Source organism: Pimephales promelas, chromosome 1 (assembly GCF_988280905.1).
Source record: "Pimephales promelas chromosome 1, fPimPro1.hap1.1, whole genome shotgun sequence".
Lineage (NCBI taxonomy): Eukaryota > Metazoa > Chordata > Actinopteri > Cypriniformes > Leuciscidae > Pimephales > Pimephales promelas.
The window spans coordinates 35973639-35993214 of NC_142769.1; the positions used below are offsets into that span (position 1 = coordinate 35973639).

General features: G+C 42.7%; 1 protein-coding gene across 3 annotated transcripts in view; it reads left to right on the forward strand.

Moving 5' to 3' along the window:
• Positions 1–19576, forward strand: part of myo1ea (myosin IEa) — a 58831-nt gene that overhangs the window by 8347 nt on the left and 30908 nt on the right. For all 3 annotated transcript variants that reach the window (XM_039689121.2, XM_039689122.2, XM_039689123.2), the window contains exon 2: positions 18640–18783. In XM_039689121.2, the coding sequence (XP_039545055.1) occupies positions 18640–18783 (144 nt within the window). The remainder of the gene's footprint in view (positions 1–18639; positions 18784–19576) is intronic.

The following is a 19576-nucleotide window of genomic DNA, read 5'->3' on the forward strand; positions in this document are numbered from 1 at the left end:
CTTTAAGATTTATTTGAATAAGTTGAAGTAGTTCCGAAGAGAGGGTAAGGTTTTTATGGAACCTTTTTTTTTAATAAGCATGGACCTACAGTTTTTTTTTTTCAAAATTATGTGGTGTTGGCTACAAAAAAATAACACTAAAAATTTATTTTTATAATTGTATTTTAGATTTTAAAAGAAATACATAAAACTGTAATTGTATTATGTAATTGGTGAAGATAAAAATTGTCACCTAAGGCCATGTTTCCACGGAAACGATTCTGAAGAGAAAACGCAAAAGTGGCGTTGCGTTATCACTTTTTATTTTGCGTTTAGATGAGCGTTTTGGGTAGGAAATCTGCATGCACATGGTGACGCAAAAGAGTGTGAAATTCAATGTAGTATGCACTCCAGGCGGCTAAGTGGCAACGTGAACCACTGTCACAGAACAACACCAAGTCCGTGTGCCTGCGTACAACCTTCACTGTCAAGCAGACTTTTGCGTTTTTACCGTTTACATGGGAACGTGGCGGTGGAGCGTTTTTAAGATTTCCACTCTGGAGGGTGGTTTCACTTTTTTGCGTTTTTAAGCCCCAAAAACGGCGTCACAGTGTAAACTAAAGGCCCATCCAATAAAATATTTTTACGTTTTCACTCGCGAGCGTTCTCGTGTAAACAGGGCCTAAGCTCCAGTCCGTCTTGATGCTAGCCCGAACCCCACAACATTTTTTGGTCGGGAAGTTCAGTCTGGACTCGATCCAATGAGGAGTAATTATGATCAGTTCAGAATTGGTCGGGCCAATCAAATTGCCAGGGCGGGCTTTATACGATGATGGACAGATGATCTGAAGTTACGTAATAAGTACGTTATCAAAGAGCATTATCAAAGATGTATAGATTCCGCTATCGCGTCTGTTGCAAAAGAGACAACGCATTAATTTTAAAAGATGAACAGAGAACTGCAATCAAGGCATTTGTTGATCGGAAAGATGCGTTTGCCGTCCTTCCTACAGGATTCGGCAAAAGTTTAATTTAGCAGCTGGCTCTGATTGTCACGATTCAAAAGGAGAGGGAGAACTCAAATGCAGTATAAGGATTTATTTAACAAAAGAAAACAAAACACAAAGTAAAAACCCACAAGGGGGGAAAAACATAATTAAAGAAACATGAAAAACACTGAATACTCAAAACACCACCAACTAGGAACACACAGACCAAACTAGGAAACATCTGACAATGAACCGACAAAGACTGCAAACAAAAGGAGGCTTATAAAGGGAACAAATCAAGAGGGAACAGGTGGAACAACTCAAACACTAATCAGGTAACGAGGGGGAGGGATCAGACAATGACACGAGCACATGGCCCAAAATAACAAAACACCCATGTGCAACACAAGACAGGACAGGCATGTGACATTACCCCCTCCCTACGGAGCGGCTACCAGACGCTCCATCAGGCGGGACGGGAGGGACAGACCAGGGTGGGACGGGAGGGACAAATTGTTTAGTCCTGGGAGACCTGGGCGAAACACAAAGTTCATCGGGCGGCCAGGACGAAACACAAAGTCCATCAGGCGGCCAGGGCGGAGCAGAGCCCTCGGGCGGCCAGGGCCCCTCAGGTGGCCAGGGTGGAGCAGACCTGTTGGGTGGCCAGGGCGGTGAAGACCCTTCGGGTGGCCAGGGCGGTGCAGACCCCTCGGGTGGCCAGGGCGGTGAAGACCCCTCGGGCGGCCAGGGCGGAGCAGATCTTTCAGGTGGCCAGGGCGGTGAAGACCCCTCGGGCGGCCAGGGCGGAGCAGATCTTTCAGGTGGCCAGGGCGGTGAAGACCCCTCGGGCGGCCAGGGCAGAGCAGATACCTCAGGACCAGACACCGGCTCGGGAACAGGCGCCGGCTCAGGAACTGACACTAAAACAGACACAGTCACAAGAACAGACACAAACACAAACAAAAACGCTGGGTCCTGAACCAATATGAGCTCCGGCTCAGGGATCGGCTCAGGGACAGGGACAGGCTCAGGGACCGGCTCAGGGACTGGCTCAGGGACCGGCTCAGGGACCGGCACCGGCTCAGGAACTGACACTAAAACAGACACAGTCACAAGAACAGACACAAACACAGACAAAAACGCTGGGTCCTGAACCAACTTCAGCTCCAGCTCAGGGACAGGCACCGGCTCAGGGACAGTCTCTCGCACCGGCTCAGGGACAGGCACCGGCTCAGGGACAGTCTCTCGCACCGGCTCAGGGACAGTCTCTCGCACCGGCTCAGGGAAAGGCACCGGCTCAGGGACAGGCACCGGCTCAGGGACAGGCACCGGCTCAGGGACAGTCTCTCGCACCGGCTCAGGGACAGTCTCCGGCTCAGGGACAGGCACCGGCTCAGGGACAGGCACCGGCTCAGGGACAGGCAGCGGCTCAGGGACAGGCAGCGGCTCAGGGACAGGCAGCGGCTCAGGGACCGGCAGCGGCTCAGGGACAGGCAGCGGCTCAGGGACACCGGACACCGGCCTCTCCAATATCCGAGCCAGCCGCTCCAGATAGTCCCAGCTCAGGAAGGCAGACGGGACGTGAGCAGTCTCTCGCTGGGCAGGCGGGACGTGGTCAGTCTCTCGCTGGGCAGACGGGACGTGGACAGTCTCTCGCTGGGCAGAGGGGACGTGGTCAGTCTCTCGCTGGGCAGACGGGACGTGAACGGTCTCTCGCAGGGCAGACGAGAAGTGACCAGTCTCTGGATCGGCCTCCAGGAGAATGGCGGGCTGCTGAGGACCGGCTTCCGTACACTCAGGGAGGTTGGAGGTCTTTCCCCTACTCCGCCGTCTCTGATGGCGACGTGCCAACTTGGTGCTGAATGAGATCGTCGGTGGATGATCGAGGAGTGACCGAAGCGGAGAGTGGTTCCGGCGCTCACCTCTGGGACCTTCTCTCCTGCGACCTCCATGGTTCCCCGAAACCTTGGCCAAACGCTCCGACTCCTCCCTTTGACTGGCCATAAAAGCAAGAGCCTGAAAAATGTTCATTCTACCAGGTTCGTTGGAGGCCGGAGTCATTCCATCATGCCTGATCCTGGAAAATTGAGTGGATCCAAAAGTTGCAATGGTATAGTCCGGGCAGTCCAAGAGATCGTCATCCATGCAATCATCAACCTGCATCTCTGCCCCAGTGTGCCATCCATACTGCTGAGTTCTCCAAATTGGTCGGTTCATTCTGTCACGATTCAAAAGGAGAGGGAGAACTCAAATGCAGTATAAGGATTTATTTAACAAAAGAAAACAAAACACAAAGTAAAAACCCACAAGGGGGGAAAAACATAATTAAAGAAACATGAAAAACACTGAATACTCAAAACACCACCAACTAGGAACACACAGACCAAACTAGGAAACATCTGACAATGAACCGACAAAGACTGCAAACAAAAGGAGGCTTATAAAGGGAACAAATCAAGAGGGAACAGGTGGAACAACTCAAACACTAATCAGGTAACGAGGGGGAGGGATCAGACAATGACACGAGCACATGGCCCAAAATAACAAAACACCCATGTGCAACACAAGACAGGACAGGCATGTGACACTGATGGTCACAAAGAAAATGGGATGCAATAAAACCCTGTGGTTTCTCTTTTGGTCGCACTCATGGAGGACCAAGTAAAATAATCAACACTCATTAATTTACTACTTCCAGTGTGCGTGCAGTTGAGTTCTTTTGACAAATATGCTATGCAACTATGATTTTTTTTTTTTGGTTCGGTTAAGACACGCCTCATAATCAAAGCCCTATGGAGCAGTATCTGACTCGCATTCTGACTAGAAAATGAGTATGAGGCTACCAGTCTGTAACTTTTGTGGGTTAAAATTTTTTCAAAATACATTTTTGAACAAATACATAACCAGACAGTGTTCAAAATTCTCTGCTGGCCGTAGCTCGATTCAAAGCACTAAGATTGTTATAATGTTTTTAATCCTGTGGTACTGGTGGATTTCCGTGGGAAATTCGAACATGTCTTTGCGTCATTACGTCACATCTGTACACATAAAGAAGGAGTCTCGGCTAGTATTAGCTATATTGCAAGTGAGGTTTTTGGAGCTGAAAATGTATAGCTTTTTCTTACAGCACTTGATATAATTAAACATTAACTTGATGGTGGATCCAGATAGGTTCAAACGACAATCACCAATGACAACTAGATATTCACCCCTTGTAAAAATGCAAAAGACTTTGGACTGAAAGTTTGGGAAAAGAGACTACAACCGGGCCCATGCGAAAACAAGGATATATATCTGAAGGGCTTTATTCATGCAATGCTGATGTTGTTAGCATTAACAATTTGAGAATAAAGTATAATTTGAATGGTTTAATGTGATAAATATTGTTAGATTTAATCAGCGCAATATACTGTAATGCTAATTGTCAGAAGAACAAAAGTGGATTACCTTTTCAAATGACATTTTCTGGTGAAAATTATTATGTTGGTCAAACGAAAAGTAAAATCTGTGACTCTGAATGCCCGAATCCACATCGGCGTGGCGACTGACAGCCGCACATTCTCCTCAAAACATTAATTCATCCGCGCTGTGCCGTGCTGAGGCACAACCCACGTACAGTTGATAATTACGCAAATAAATGCAATTGCAGATTACTAACAGAGATGGCGACAAAGAGGAAAAACTGCAGACTGAAATAATTATAAAAGATGGATAATGTTGATGTTTTGTGGTATTATGCAAAAAATAAATCAACACATTTCCAAATGAATACATAAGTTTTCATTTTAATATAATATAATGTAATAAAACATGTTTTATATAACACAACATGACCTGTTCTGCATCCCGAAACAGTATTGGACAATTATTTACATGAATGCAAAGGTACTTTTATTTAACCTTAGTAATTAAGTAAATTAAAGCTGTCTGACTATCAGAGTGATGGAGCTGTGTGCTTGGCAGTGGCACTAATGCGAAATCTCAGTTTGCTGTTTCTGATCAGAACCATTACTCAGTTGGAAACTGGGAGATTTTTTCTCGTCACTTGCCAGCTCCCATTTCCCGTTGGCTATTTGTAAGAGCCCCTGATCCGAAACATTCCTCTGCTGGTTCTGTTTACTCTTCTTTGAGTCTGCCATCGTGAGTAACTCGTGCACACAGGCCTGACCACAGCAAACCATACCGCTGCGCTGAGTCTCCCGGCCTATTTAACCCTGCCTAAATAATTACGGTAGACGTGACAATTGTACTTATTAGATCAGTTTGAAAGGATGACGTTGACAAACACCACTGCCATAGACCTGTCCGACTGGCCCTTCCATACCCGGTCTATACGGTTGTGCATTGAAACACATTCTCCTCATTTTTACGTAGGTGTGCTCGAGGGTGTTGCTCAGTCAGGGCTGTTGATTCTTAAAGATCAGCTCAAAATAGACAGCAGTGAAATAGCTTGAGGTTACTTGGGCTTCACTGTTGTGTTTAATCAAGTTCCCACACATGCCTGACTTTGATTAATGAACTCATTACAGGCTTCACATGTGGGCTGGTAATGTGGCCCCATATGTTGTGTTGTATCTCTGTGAATCTGTGAATTTGTTTTGACGGGACAGTTTTATGAGGCAGAAGTAATTTATGCTATACCAAACGCTTGTAGTATGGTTGGTACCATGAATGCTGATCTTAAAGGGATTGTTCAGCTAAAATATGAAAATGGCATCATAATTTACTTACTGAACACTTGTAGTATGGTTGGTACCATGAATGCTGCTCTTAAAGGGATAGTGCAGCTAAAATATGAAAATGGTGTCATAATAAATAATAATAATAATAATAATTACTTAATAATAATAATAATAATTTACTTACCTTAATTTTGTCCCAAAACTGTATGACATTTTATTTCTTCTGCAGAACATTAAAAAAAGATATTTTCAAAGTAAATGAAGTTCACACAACATTGCACCCTACTAAAACTTTGAGATATTTTTCAAAATATCCTCTTTTTTACTTCACCTTAAGAAAGTCATAGAGGTTTGGAATGACATGAGGGTAAGTAAGTAATGGCTGAATTTTACATTTTAGGTGATCTATCCCTTTAAGAGATTGGCTCTCAAGTAAATATAGATTCTTGTTGCATGGTCCTTTGTGGAAACAAAAAACAGGTATGGAAATTCTTTTATTACTTGCATTTCTTGGTCAGCCTCCTCTGTGAGACACTCCTTTATTTTGAACCAAATGACGAGGTGGCTTTTGTTTATGTACACAAGAAGCTGCATGAAATGGTTATTATCTGTTTGTCTTTGTGTGGGATATCAAGCAGTAAAAGCCTTCCTGATATTCATCCTTGGAGAGATTGCACTCTCTAAAAGGTATGAAGCACACCATATAACCATAAATCTGCCCCATGAACATAGCCATAGGCTTTCATTTATTCATTGGTGTGCATCTGGGAAGATCTCTTGTCATGTATATTTTAAAAGCAGCCAATTAGAGGATCCATAAGCCTTGTCTGCTTCTAAGCAGAATAAAAAGCTTATCTTTAAAGTATGGGCATATATTACAATTTCTCATAGTCAACCAAAATGTTTAGCAGCAAGATGACAAAAAAAGTTTTTTAGTCAACTATAGTAATCAACTAGTTGATTGTCTCTAGTTTTAACAAGAAATGTTGAGAAATGAAAAAATGCATATGAAGTTATAGGATTTATTGCATTGGTTGTGGTAGGACAACTGCCCGGTTTGCATGGCTTCAGTTTGCTGAAAATAAACAGAATTAGATGATGATCTCTTTTTTTGGCCAGCAATTAAAAACGGGATATTTATAATATATTCTGGAAAAACAAACCTTGTTAAAGAAGCATAGGTATTTTATCTAGCTACAGTTTACAATCCAAGACCACCCAAATGTACTGTCACATCCAAGGGAGAAAACTCCCTCCAAATTAATATTAAAAATACACACTCTAAACTAATTTCTTCTAATCAGCCATAACATTGGGCACACACAGACATGTATCATAGATATATAGATATATTTTGGCAAGTGTATTGAACATGAATTGGAAATACAATGATTTGTATATATTGAACTATCAGACTCAGGAGATGAGATGACTTCCTTGATCCCGAGTTTAAAAAACGGCTGTCTGTATGATGATGATGCACCGTCACCTTGTCTCATTAGCTGCGCTATTAGAATTTCAGCACTGTTTTTAGAATCCTAGTCTAAACATAATCCATCTCTATGTGTACTTCAGGGAAAATGATGGCGTTCCAGACTTCCCCATCAGACAGAATGTGCTACATTCTTTTCCACTGCCTTCAAAAGCAGGCAGAAATAATATTGCTGGGCTGAACTTGGAAACTTTGGCACAGAATCTCCCGGCGGTAGCCAGACGCTTCAGAGCCACTCCTATCTCGGTTTACACAAACCCTCTGTGTTTGCTGTCTCTGGAGAGACACGATAGTCAGCCCTGCCTTCATTGCCATTTCTTACCCAGAAACCTCTCTTTACTCCTCATTTACTCCTCTGGGTGTTCTCTCCAGCAATCTCCGTTACCCAGACCAACGCCCCTAGAGGTATTTTACTCCACATGTAGTCACTGAGATTAATTACGGCTTGATTATGTAATGCTAGAAAACAAAATCCCTTTTCCAAATCACCAAAAATGTATGATGACTATGACTTATTTTGAATGTGTAACGTGTTTAAAGTTTGCACACCTATATGATTAATCTAATCTCTGGGTTTGGTACTTTGTTTGAAACCTCACTTTTCTTTCATCAGTTGAGACTATTGAGTGTTTTCAGTCTGGATATGGATGGGCCTGTTTCTCTTCATCACATTGCAGTGGTGAATTTACTAGCCTGTTGTGTCTGTGTCCAGGGTTTACTACCACTCCGAATGAAGGATAACCACCTTGAATATAGTCTAGGCTGGGATTATTTCTGTCGCGCATTTTTCAGGACCACTTAAGACTGTAAGGGCTGTGTGAAGTGTCTAAACTTTTACATTTTGGCCTGGGATACTCATCAGTATTGATTCCCTTCTGACATTGTTGAAAATCACCATTGGAGCCACATTCAAAGGGCTTGTAGTCATACTTGTACTTTAAGGTTTTTTTTCTTTCATTATCATTTATAATGGATCAGATTGTCAATGGTTGTCTTTTGAGGAATTGATTGGACAAGATTTACTGTAATGGTAATAACACGGGTTATTAGGGGTTAACTAGGGGTCAGAAAGGACAAATGTTGTTAACATAGAGTGTTGATGGAGAATTTAGACAGATGGTATCATATTTTGGGTTGTGGCCTGCAAGACTCACTAACTTTCTTGCAAAACTAAATAATACATTGGCATTAAGGCAAGTACAAATTACAGTCAGTGACTGGCTGCATGAATTATTTTCGTACCGTATGTAAACATTTTTGTTTATGGCCTTGTTTTTCTTCAGAAGTTCTAAGGTCCTGTTTACAGCTGGTATTAAAGGTGCAGTAGGACATCTGGGAAAATGCTAACTTTAGCCTGTTAGCACTAAAAGCATACGTCCCACCCTCCCTGCAAATCCTCGTCCTGAAAGCATGAACGCGCACAGACCAAATTAAGACCAGAGGTAGGGCTGTCGCGGTTATGGAATTTCCCTTGCGGTAATGTTGAGTGGCTCAATAGCGCGATATGCGGTATTACCGCCATTTATTTATTTATTTAATTTATAAGTATTTGTTGCTATATAAATAAAGTGTACGATGTGGACAAAAACAGGGTCATTTAACCAATAACCGAAACTAAACAGCGTCTATATGCGCATTGAAAGCATGATTGAAAGGCTTTCACTCAGCGCGCATATTGTTATGACAACGGACTTTGAACCGTTCATTCAACGAACACGTTCAAAGAAGCTGATTCGTTAAAAGAGATGTAATGAAACAAGATGTTAATTATTTTTAACTTTGAGTTCCACTTTTCAAGGCTCAGCTGATCAGCAATGCGTCGCATGGGTAACGCGGAAGCTGATGCTTCACTTATTAGAGACCAATATGGCATTGATTCAATGCGTGACTCTGTGATATTATTTTCTGCGGCTTCCTCGCGTTGTGGGATGCTGACCAGCGCTGCTGCTGACGCGCATTTGTGGAAAATACCCGTGACGTGAAGCTTAAAATGATGATACGACAAATATTTCGCTTTCCTTTGACACGGCAACCTTTTCACGACTTCAAAGACAGACGCAGGTAATCGCACGCGCTCTGCAGATCTCTCTCATTCACTGTCTGTGTGAAGCCTCTGTAGGCTACACATCACCAAGATAAACAGTCTTGTTGTTATCAATCATTATGAACTTGTTTAGCGTTCAATACACATGCATGAAGTTCAAAACAAGAAGAAGCCTTATAAAAAAAAAAGTGAATATCGCGGTTGCTGCGGTTACGTGCAATCCTCTGCGGTTGACTTGTCAGAAGCGCAGTACTGCAATATTGCGGTTATCGCGACAGCCCTAACCAGAGGCAGCATTACTTCAATACATCTTATCATTCACTGGTGGAAAAAACTTTATAATAGAGTTAGTAACAATACTACAATACCAAACGTAAACAAGCACTGATAGGACCGGATCGAACGCAGCGATTGAACGAACATTCGATGGTTTATTTATAAAAATACATTTAGACCACTTAGAGTGATTTCTATCAGGATATGAGGAGATTTTCAACCAGCATAACAAAACAATTTTCTGCAGAGAATCACCTACGGCACCTTTAAGATGCCTTTTGGTTAATCCGAGCACAAGCAGATGACGTTAAATACGGGTGTAAACGGGGTCTAAAACGTTTTGAGCTTGTCCAATCGCATCCACTTCCAAAGGTAGTCGAAAACGCATTTGACCAGATTGCTTTCATAGTGTAAACGCTCATGTGGTCGAAAGTGTTCAAACAGCCAAAAAAGACCGCCTACTGACCTAATGCATAAACATTATGGGAAGTGTGCTAGCCAGTGTGCAGCTTTGTCGACTGAAGCCCCATATGGTTTAAAGACAAAAAACACACCAAGCACAATGTTCTCTTACCATTCTTGATTTCAAACATGCGCTCACATCTAATAAAAAAGCCCATATATTTACCTACCCATAGACCCTCCCATTGAAGAATTCAGGAAGAGACGGATTAAAATACCAGGTGTAAACTGGTATTTGTCTCAGACTTGTGATCCGATCGACTAAAACACATCTTATACAAGGTGTAAACTGGGCCTAAGAGATGGTTCACCCAACAACAAAAATTGTTTTTCATTATTTACTTAGCCTAATGTCATTTCAAACCCGGAATCCTTTGGTTAATCTAATCTGGTTTAACTAGCATGCTAAATCTCATCTCCAGCAGTTTTCTGAAGAACACACAATATCCATTTTGTTTATATCTGACACAGGTAAGATCCTGCAGGTGATCCCTCTGGCATGATAATCTAAATAATATCTTGTAGTGTGTGATAAGCCATGATTTTCAAATATTGTAGTGTGTGCATATTTGAGATTTGAGAGTAATCTGTAAAGATTCTCCTTCTGACTGTGCGTGATGCAACCAGATTTTATGATTGGTGGTTATAGGATTTAAAAACTCCCTTAGTCTGAGCCCGGCTTAAATGATGACAGAATATTTTTGTTCACTCAGTTCACCCTTATTTAAAATTTTACCTCAATGCTTAGCAACACTAATAACTACTGAACTGTTTTGTTTTTGTTTTTTCTTTAACACAGACGTTATAACTTAAACACATTTATAAGTTTCTGAATGCTCTTTATATATTTTTTTGTTTTGTGTTACTTTGCATACATCTTTGTAATAGAGAATTGTGAGTGGTGAATCCAAATGGGTTCATGTACCACTTCTCAAATTATGCGCTGTGTGGTCAGGACCGGTCCACTATGGCATATGCAGATAACCGCCTCACATGGAGAGTATACCCTTAAAGAGTCAGCGAATTGAACATTATTTTAACATAATATTTTTTGTTCACTTTTCTTTATTTATTGACTTTTCTGGTTTTTATAATAGTTTCACAGGTATTTAGAATTGTTTTATTAAAACTTACACTAGAAAACACTAGACTGTCTTTTTCATCTTGGCCAAAGTGACATAATCATAGATGTATTTGTAATTTGTTGAAAAGGATTCCTGAAATAGCTCTCAAACTTCATTACGCATTCCTACCTTTGTCACGGGGTGTGGTGGAGTGCAGGCTGAGGAAGACAGACTGAAGAGGCAAAGCTCCAATACAAATGCTTTACTTGAACTCTCAAAAGCAGACGGGTACAGGAAACAGGCAGGGATACACTCTCAACACGAGGTAACATAAACATCGACCGACAAGGACAGACTGAATGGGAAGGAACTAAATACACACAGGAATCAAACTAAACGAGGTGAAAACAGGTGAAACAGATGAATACAGGACGCTGAACGGGAGGCTGATGAGGGAGTGAGTTCAGGTGTGGAGACAAGAGGATCCTGGGAAGTGTAGTGCTGGAGACGCAGACAGGATGGTGCAGACGAAGACTGTGACAGAACTCCCCCCTCCCGGGAGGCGTGACCTCACGCCGCATAACAGAGGAAGGAGGGGGGACGAACTGGGGGCTGGGCGGGGCGTGGCCAGGGCGGAGCAGGCTGAGGGCGTGGCCAGGGCGGAGCAGGCTGAGGGCGTGGCCAGGGTGGAGCAGGCTGAGGGCGAGACCAGGGCGGAGCAGGCTGAGGGCGTGGCCAGGGCGGAGCAGGCTGAGGGCGTGGCCAGGGCGGAGCAGGCTGAGGGCGTCCCCAGGGCAAAGCAGGCTGAGGGCGTGGCCAGGGTGGAGCAGGCTGAGGGCGAGACCAGGGCGGAGCAGGCTGAGGGTGAGACCAGGGCGGAGCAGGCTGAGGGCGATACCAGGGCGGAGCATGATGAGGGCGAGACCAGGGCGGAGCAGCTGGAGGGAGGACCCCTGGTGGAGCCGATGGTAGTGGGACTGGCAACACCAGGGGGCCGACTGACCGGGGCGGAGCGGATGGGAGAGGAGACCAGGGTGTAGCTGAGGGACCGACGATGATGGGTGCTGAGGAGGGACCGAGGGAGCAAGGGGACACCGCAGGCTCTGGTGACCGAAGTGCTGACAGGGGCACAGAGGGACACGGTGAGGTCAGAGTGCGTGAGGGCTGACGGGTGACTGGAGGGAGTGAGGAGTCCAACTGAACCGGGGGGGTGACATGACGGGGCGGAGCCAAGGGAAGGAAGTCCAAAGGTGAAGGGAGGATGACGAGGGAGTGCAGGGAGTTCGGAGGGACGAGGGAGCCTGGCCGAGCTGGTGGACTGTGGGACCATGGAGGAGCTGAGGGAGGTAGCAGCCACGGGGGATCCGATGGGACCGGGGTCCGAGGAAGTGTCCAGATAGAGGAGGTGTGAAGCGAAGGCCGGGGATCCAACGACCCAGCTGGGTCAGGGGAGTTGGCAGACGGAGGGGCTGACGGATGCGTGACGGGAGGAGGTGGGAGAGGGAGGCTGGGTGGGATCCTGGTCTCGGGCTCTGGCTCTGGTTGGACGGTCTCGGGCTCTGGCTCTGGCTGGACGGTCTCGGGCTCTGGCTGGACGGTCTCGGGCTCTGGCTCTGGCTGGACGGTCTCGGGCTCTGGCTGGACGGTCTCGGGCTCTGGCTGGACGGTCTCGGGCTGGACGGTCCCTGGCGTTGGAGTGGGGCTGGTGCCGTCGTCCACGGTGAAAGAAGATCCACATGACACCAGCACCCACTCCACATAGGCCGCGAAGTTCCCTCGAGGCCCCTCTCCGGGCAGGCGTGCCTGGGTTTCAGCGTTTAGGCCTGCCCGGAAGAACACACAGAGGCTGGTATCATCATAGTGAACGTGAGGTATCAAGTCCAAATACCTCTGTGTGTGGGCCTCGAGGGATTGATCCTCCTGCTCCAGGAGGAGAAGTTGCACTGCTGCAAAATCCATTATTTGGCGGTCGGTCGATCTGTCACGGGGTGTGGTGGAGTGCAGGCTGAGGAAGACAGACTGAAGAGGCAAAGCTCCAATACAAATGCTTTACTTGAACTCTCAAAAGCAGACGGGTACAGGAAACAGGCAGGGATACACTCTCAACACGAGGTAACATAAACATCGACCGACAAGGACAGACTGAATGGGAAGGAACTAAATACACACAGGAATCAAACTAAACGAGGTGAAAACAGGTGAAACAGATGAATACAGGACGCTGAACGGGAGGCTGATGAGGGAGTGAGTTCAGGTGTGGAGACAAGAGGATCCTGGGAAGTGTAGTGCTGGAGACGCAGACAGGATGGTGCAGACGAAGACTGTGACAACCTTAATCTGCTATTAGCACTGCCAGGTCTGAGCTGGATTCTCAGCCAAACCGCAGTACTCTGAGCCATATGCTAAATGTATTAAACGGAGAACCAGACTGTGTCTGTCTTGTAGCTTTAACTGCATTCTGGTAGGCTTGCCGCGATAGACGGTGTTGACGGTGTTACCGGTTTTAAGCCCCATCACCGGTGACATCACTTTCCCACCGTGACACCGCGATGTCTTGACTTTTTTTTTTTAAAGTATTCGTTTTTGCTAAAATATTTATTTGAATTAATTAAAAATAATAATTTTCAATTATTTAGTTCTGAAGAGAGCATTATAATTAAAAATGAACTGCGCAACGCGTGCCGTCACGTCACAGATCAGCAAGCATCAGGATTCCATTTAGCACGTGTGGAGCTTTTTACAGTCTATGGTGTGGAGACGAGAACGAGTCAAATTACAGAAAAGCAAGATAATGGCGGAAGATTTGGTGTCAAAACGCAATGCAAAAGCGCCTGTTTGGCAATATTTTGGCCAATATATATTAATGTTAATAAATGCCAATTTATAGTGTTTTACTTTTTTTTAGAGTGCTGTCATTTATGTAGGCTAAGGTCCTTTTTAAAGTTTTTATTTTATATTCGTCTCTTTTTATTTGGTTTTATCTTATTTAAACTTTGTTTAATTTATTTAGGCCTATTTTGTTTTCTTATTCGTTAATAAACGTTTTATTTTTATTTTTTGGGCCCACAGTTTGCGGATTTTCACTTTTTTCAGCCTATGCATGGGGTTATTTTTATTCGTTCGTTATGCTAATAAAAGTTCTGTCTATATTGTATTCGTTTATTATTCTAATAAAAGTGCTGTCTAAATAAAAGTTTATTGTCAGCGAGTTGTTTTTTTTTTTTTGTTGTTGTTGTCCATTCCAGCAATTGACGCTGAATTGCAATTGACGCTTATTTCGAAAGTGAAAGTATGTAATTTATGTAGGCTAAGGTCCGTTTTGAAGTTTTTATTTTATATTCGTCTCTTTTTAATTGGTTTTATCTCATTTAAACTTTGTGTAATTTATTTAGGCCTATTTTATTTTCTTATTCGTTAATAAACGTTTTATGGTTCTTATTTGTTTGGGCCCACATTTTTGCCGATTTTCACTTTTTTCAGCCTATGCATGGGGTTATTTTTATTCGTTCGTTATGCTAATAAAAGTCTATAAATAAAAGTTTTATTATCAGCGAGTTGTTTTTTTTGTCCATTCAAGCAATTGACGCTTATTTCGAAAGTGAAAGTATAACGCGCACGCATTTAAAAGCTATTTAACCCCCCCACCCGCCCTCCACGGTGACACCGGGATTACCGGTGTTGTCACACGTCGATTAACCGGTGGGAAATTTTCCTCACCGCGGCAACCCTACATTCTGGTTGTATTCACTCATTTGATAATATTTTCATTTGAGATGCATACAGTGATTCTGGGTGATTTCAGATTTCTGAGTCACTTGAAAGTTCGTAAAAGACTTGATCCCACTTCAGCTCTGCCATCCTTGTGTGAATGCAGGTCCTCTGTGTGATATCCAGATGGTTGAGGAGGTGAAAAAATTTGCCGCCTTATTGAATCAAACCCAGCCATTTCCTGTGCCTGAGTCGGCGCTCTTCTCCACACTCTCCATATAAGGCAATGGTATTTGCATGAGGGAACGGCCTGCCATGTCAGTATGGATCTAAGACTGGTGCTGCTGACGTTTTTCAACTGCTGTAGGATTACAGCGTGGAAATGATCTGTAAGGCATTCTCTGGCAGGGTCTTACAAGGAGAACAATGGATTTTTAATTTTCTCTCCTCGTTCTTATGAATGAAGCATTTTTTTCTTTCGGGAATGTTTTTGTACAGTTGTACATTTTCTAAACTGCCACACACATAAGTGGGTATAATGAAGGGCAGATCTTCATCTGTGTTCAAATGTGACGCCAGTGAGACTCAGTTGGAAGGGTGATGTTATTGTAGCCTCCCTCATTAGTAGTATATATACTCTCCAGATGTGCCATTCAACAGTATGGAGAATCACATTACACTGACTACACAGCTGCTCCTTAGTCAATTAACACTATGAATTTCCTAATTTATTATGCAGCCATTTGGATTACTTGATTATGCTTGGTCAAGTACTGTATATCCAGATTATTTGCTGTCATCCATGGTAAAATGGTATAACATGGTGCATTCAAGTCATGTCCGAAAGATTGTTGTTTTCTTATTTCATATTTACAACTTGCTTTTTCAGAGCTGTTCTCTTCCCACTGTTTCTAGTGAGTGAGCTTTACTGTAAAGTAGTTGGGGTTGAGATGTTTTATGCTAAGTTTTATTTAAAATCCTGATTTATGCCTTCCCAGGGAGTTTGGGGTTTTGACCTTGCTTGGTGCAGATGGGTATCATGTTTGTCATGGTGTAAATGATGCCTGCTGTTCCTGGGTGAACCACAGCACAAGCTTAGTGAACTTTAGCCTCCCTGGTTTCCGGTGTTCCTTTACGAAACGGAACATTTTCATCCCTAAATAAGCCTAGTGGGAGCAACTATAGCTCTTTAAAAGCAGAGATGCTGTTTTCTCTCTTTTGCTTAACTTTGTGTGGTCTACAACTTTGAGTTTGGGACAGTAGGTGTGGTCATTCTCTAGAAGGAGGAGAGCAAATGATGGTGATGTTCTTTGTCTAGTCCTTTGTAATCATGTTTTTGACCAATGTTGTTAAATTAATAGATTAGTTCAATACATGAGGGAACAGAATATGTAGGACTTTTCAAATTAAATATGCTACAAATGAGCAAACCGTAAAAGATTATGCTAAGCAAACCAGTGATGTCTCATTATGATGATGATTATTATTATTATTTAAGTCCCGTTTAAATCATTGTGTGTTCACATACTGTATATAGCATCCTGTTTTGCATGTCTTTGCTTTGGCTCACAGTTTATAAGCAACACATGCTCGGAATGAAGATCCTTTTCAGGTGTTTCTGTGTTCTGTGGTGTGACAGTGATGTGAACTTAAACACTGTGAAAGAAAGGGTTCAATAGAATTAGAAAAACAGCCACAGGACAATGAACGCTCTCTCTGTTATATGCAAAAACTACTAAACAAAAACGGTCTGTAAAGATCTGAAATAAGTGTTTACTGTTCCGTTTAAAACGCTGCTTTCCTCCTTAATTGCGTTTGAGGAAGTACCACTACTAATAATGTTCAGGTGAAGTACCTTATGTTGTCATGGTGTTCAGCTGTTATTGTGTTTCTTTATTTTCCTGTAATTTACCTCGAACTTGTACTGTGCTTGTTTACGATGGCAAGTTAATTAGTCCTTCAAGGGAGGAGAGAAATCTTCCATACTTGGTCTGCTTCTACTTTCCTGCGCAGCTAGATTGAGAGTTTTTCAGTCTGTGGAATGTACAATTTTGAGAATGTTAAATGATTTTTCCAGTTTACCTCATATCATTGTCATGACATTCTTCAGCTTGGGAAAATTTCTGTAAGAAAAGAATAGACAAATGTGCCCTTCAAAATGCAGTCTATGACTGAACATAACAGAGGAAAATGTTTAAAACAGCAGTGCGTTTGGATCATGTGCTCTCCAAAGCGGTGCACTCACTGTTTGTGTCTGTCTGGCTGGCTCATCTGACCTCCTTTCTGGAATCACACTCATTGTACGCATCTCTTTTGATGTCCTGTCAAATGCACTTGAGGCTTTGTGTCGTTCTGAGTAAGTGGCCAGTTCCTCACGGCGGGGCCATTGTGACCTCAGAACGGTAGCCAGAAGCCGTTGACTCACGTCCCATGATGAATGACCCAAGCTCTTTGGAGACTCTGCAAAAACAATATTAGAGCGAAAGCAGAAGGAGACTGAAATGGGAAGGTATAGGTAAAAAGGGGGACAAGGGAGAAGAGGAGAAATTGTGAGAACATCAGGAGAAGATCAAAAGAAGTGTTTGTAGTACTCGATGAGCTTTAGGGAGACTCCTGACCATGCGCTTTTCATCCATTTAGAAAAACAAAATCAACATCTGCTGCGGTGAAAAAGAACGAGCTGTGTTAAAAGTACTGCAGGCGGGGAATTGGACGTGGTCATTTCGCTGAGTGGACTCTTTTCTCACATTAACTGTTGTCAGCAGCAATGTACTGTTTATCAGTCTTCATGACTGTGTTCAAGACTGAATTAGTGCGTAATGTCTCTTTCAGTGGCGGCATTAAACTATTAGTTTCTGAACAGATTCATCAACAACTTTCTAACCCCCCATCTGCCACTGTACAAGTGAAAAGGTAGTTCGTTCCATTGGGTTTTTTTATGATGCTCACATGATGGCTAATAATATGATATCAGTGCGGAAGGATCATAATATCAAATAGAAACTCATTCATACCCTTCTTATAAAAACATCTTAAACCAGCCTATTTATTAATATTTTGAATTAGTTTTATTTTTCAATTTTAGTTTTAGTCATTTCAGTTTTAGTCATTTTTATGTGATTTTAAATTATATATATATATATATATATATATATATATATATATAACATTAATTAATTGTTAATTCAGTTTTAGTATTTTAGTTTCATTTTTACCTAGAGTTAGTTTAACCTTATTAAATTCAAGGGAACATTTCTAAATTTTTAGTTTCTTGAAGTTTACGTTTTTTGTGTGATGTTTATATTTTATTTCAGCCTCAACTACCACATTTTTTTTTATAAAGTTTAACAATAATAACAATACTAGTTGGTTGTTCTGCTGGCTTGTTTTAGAGCCATTTTGTGCCATTTTCAGGTTGCTAGTTAATCACCAGATTGGTAGGACTTGTAGGCCATCTTAAACCAGCTAACAAACTAACAAACAAGCTTTAGGATGGTTTAAGTAACTTTTTAGAAGCATTTTCTAGTGACAACTGACAAGGTAATTATTGTTGCTTAGGTACCACATGAACAGGCTTGCTATACCATCATTATTCCTTGCTAAACTGCCCAAAACTCATACTCATTACTATTAGTTTAGGAAAAGTTAAAGGGTTAGTTCACCCAAAAATTAAAATTGTCATTAATGACTCACCATCATGTCGTTCCAAGCCCGTAAGACGTAAGTCTAACGGCTTTCTTACAGTTGTCTTCTTACAAAGTATTTAAACATTACAGTAAAAAATATGATGCTAACTATAAGAAAACTAGTCATGGAATGTCTAGTGTTGCCTTATGGATATGCTAATTCAGTTTCTGCCAGCTAGAAAAACACACAAATACACAAAAGCTATGGGTGCGTATACAGTCTAACGAGAGTTTCTTGTTTGTATTGTCTTTCACAGGGGAGCCGGGGACACTACCGGTACCACTGGCAAAGCCACAATGTCAAGCAGAGTGGAGTGGATGACATGGTGCTGCTCTCCAAGATCAGCGAGGATGCCATTGTAGAAAACCTCAAGAAGAGATACATGGATGACTTTATTTTTGTATCCTTGTCCAGCTTTAGTCTCTTGGTCTAACTTGCTAATATCTTAATCTGATATGAAAATGGTCCTAAAAAGGGAGGTCTTTGCAGATGGAAGTTGCCTCACTAGAAAAATGTTCTTGGATTCCATTGAAGATTACATCTTGATTGTGTTTATTTTTACTAAAGTTTCACTAAACACTGACATTTAACGATGACGAAAGTTGTCCTTAAACTCTGGTACAACTTCCAAAACCATGTTGTCCTATTTTCCCACAGTAGCATGGACTGGTTTTGATCAAAGCCGCATGTGTGATGCTGAGAGCTTAGATTGCTGAAGGCGGCCAAAGAATGCTGGTTTACCTCTCTCCTATTTGAACCCAATGTACTTGGCAGGGTTCATGTCTAATTCAGCACACATTACTGGCACTAAAAATGACTTTCTTGATAAATCACAGAATTTCTTGATGAAAACCTCTCTAGCAGTGTATTTTTATTTTCTGCCCTTATTAGGTTTATGGAGTCTTAGCAGACTCTGGCCATTTCGGTCCCAAATCAGTCCTGTGATTGTGGTCAGAAAATAGCAACAACACCAAAGTGTTCCAGTCAGCAGCATATGGAAATGAGGTCACAGCATGCCAGGCTCAATACTTCCTTTATTTGCAGTGAGCAACTTCGGGCCAGGCGGCCAAATAGCCCCAATCACTCACTGCCGGCTGTTCCCTTCCCATTGCATTCAGAGGAGAGAGCAGCAGCATCTTAATAAGCCTCTGACCCATTAACCAAAATCTTCACTGCAGCCACATATAACTCTT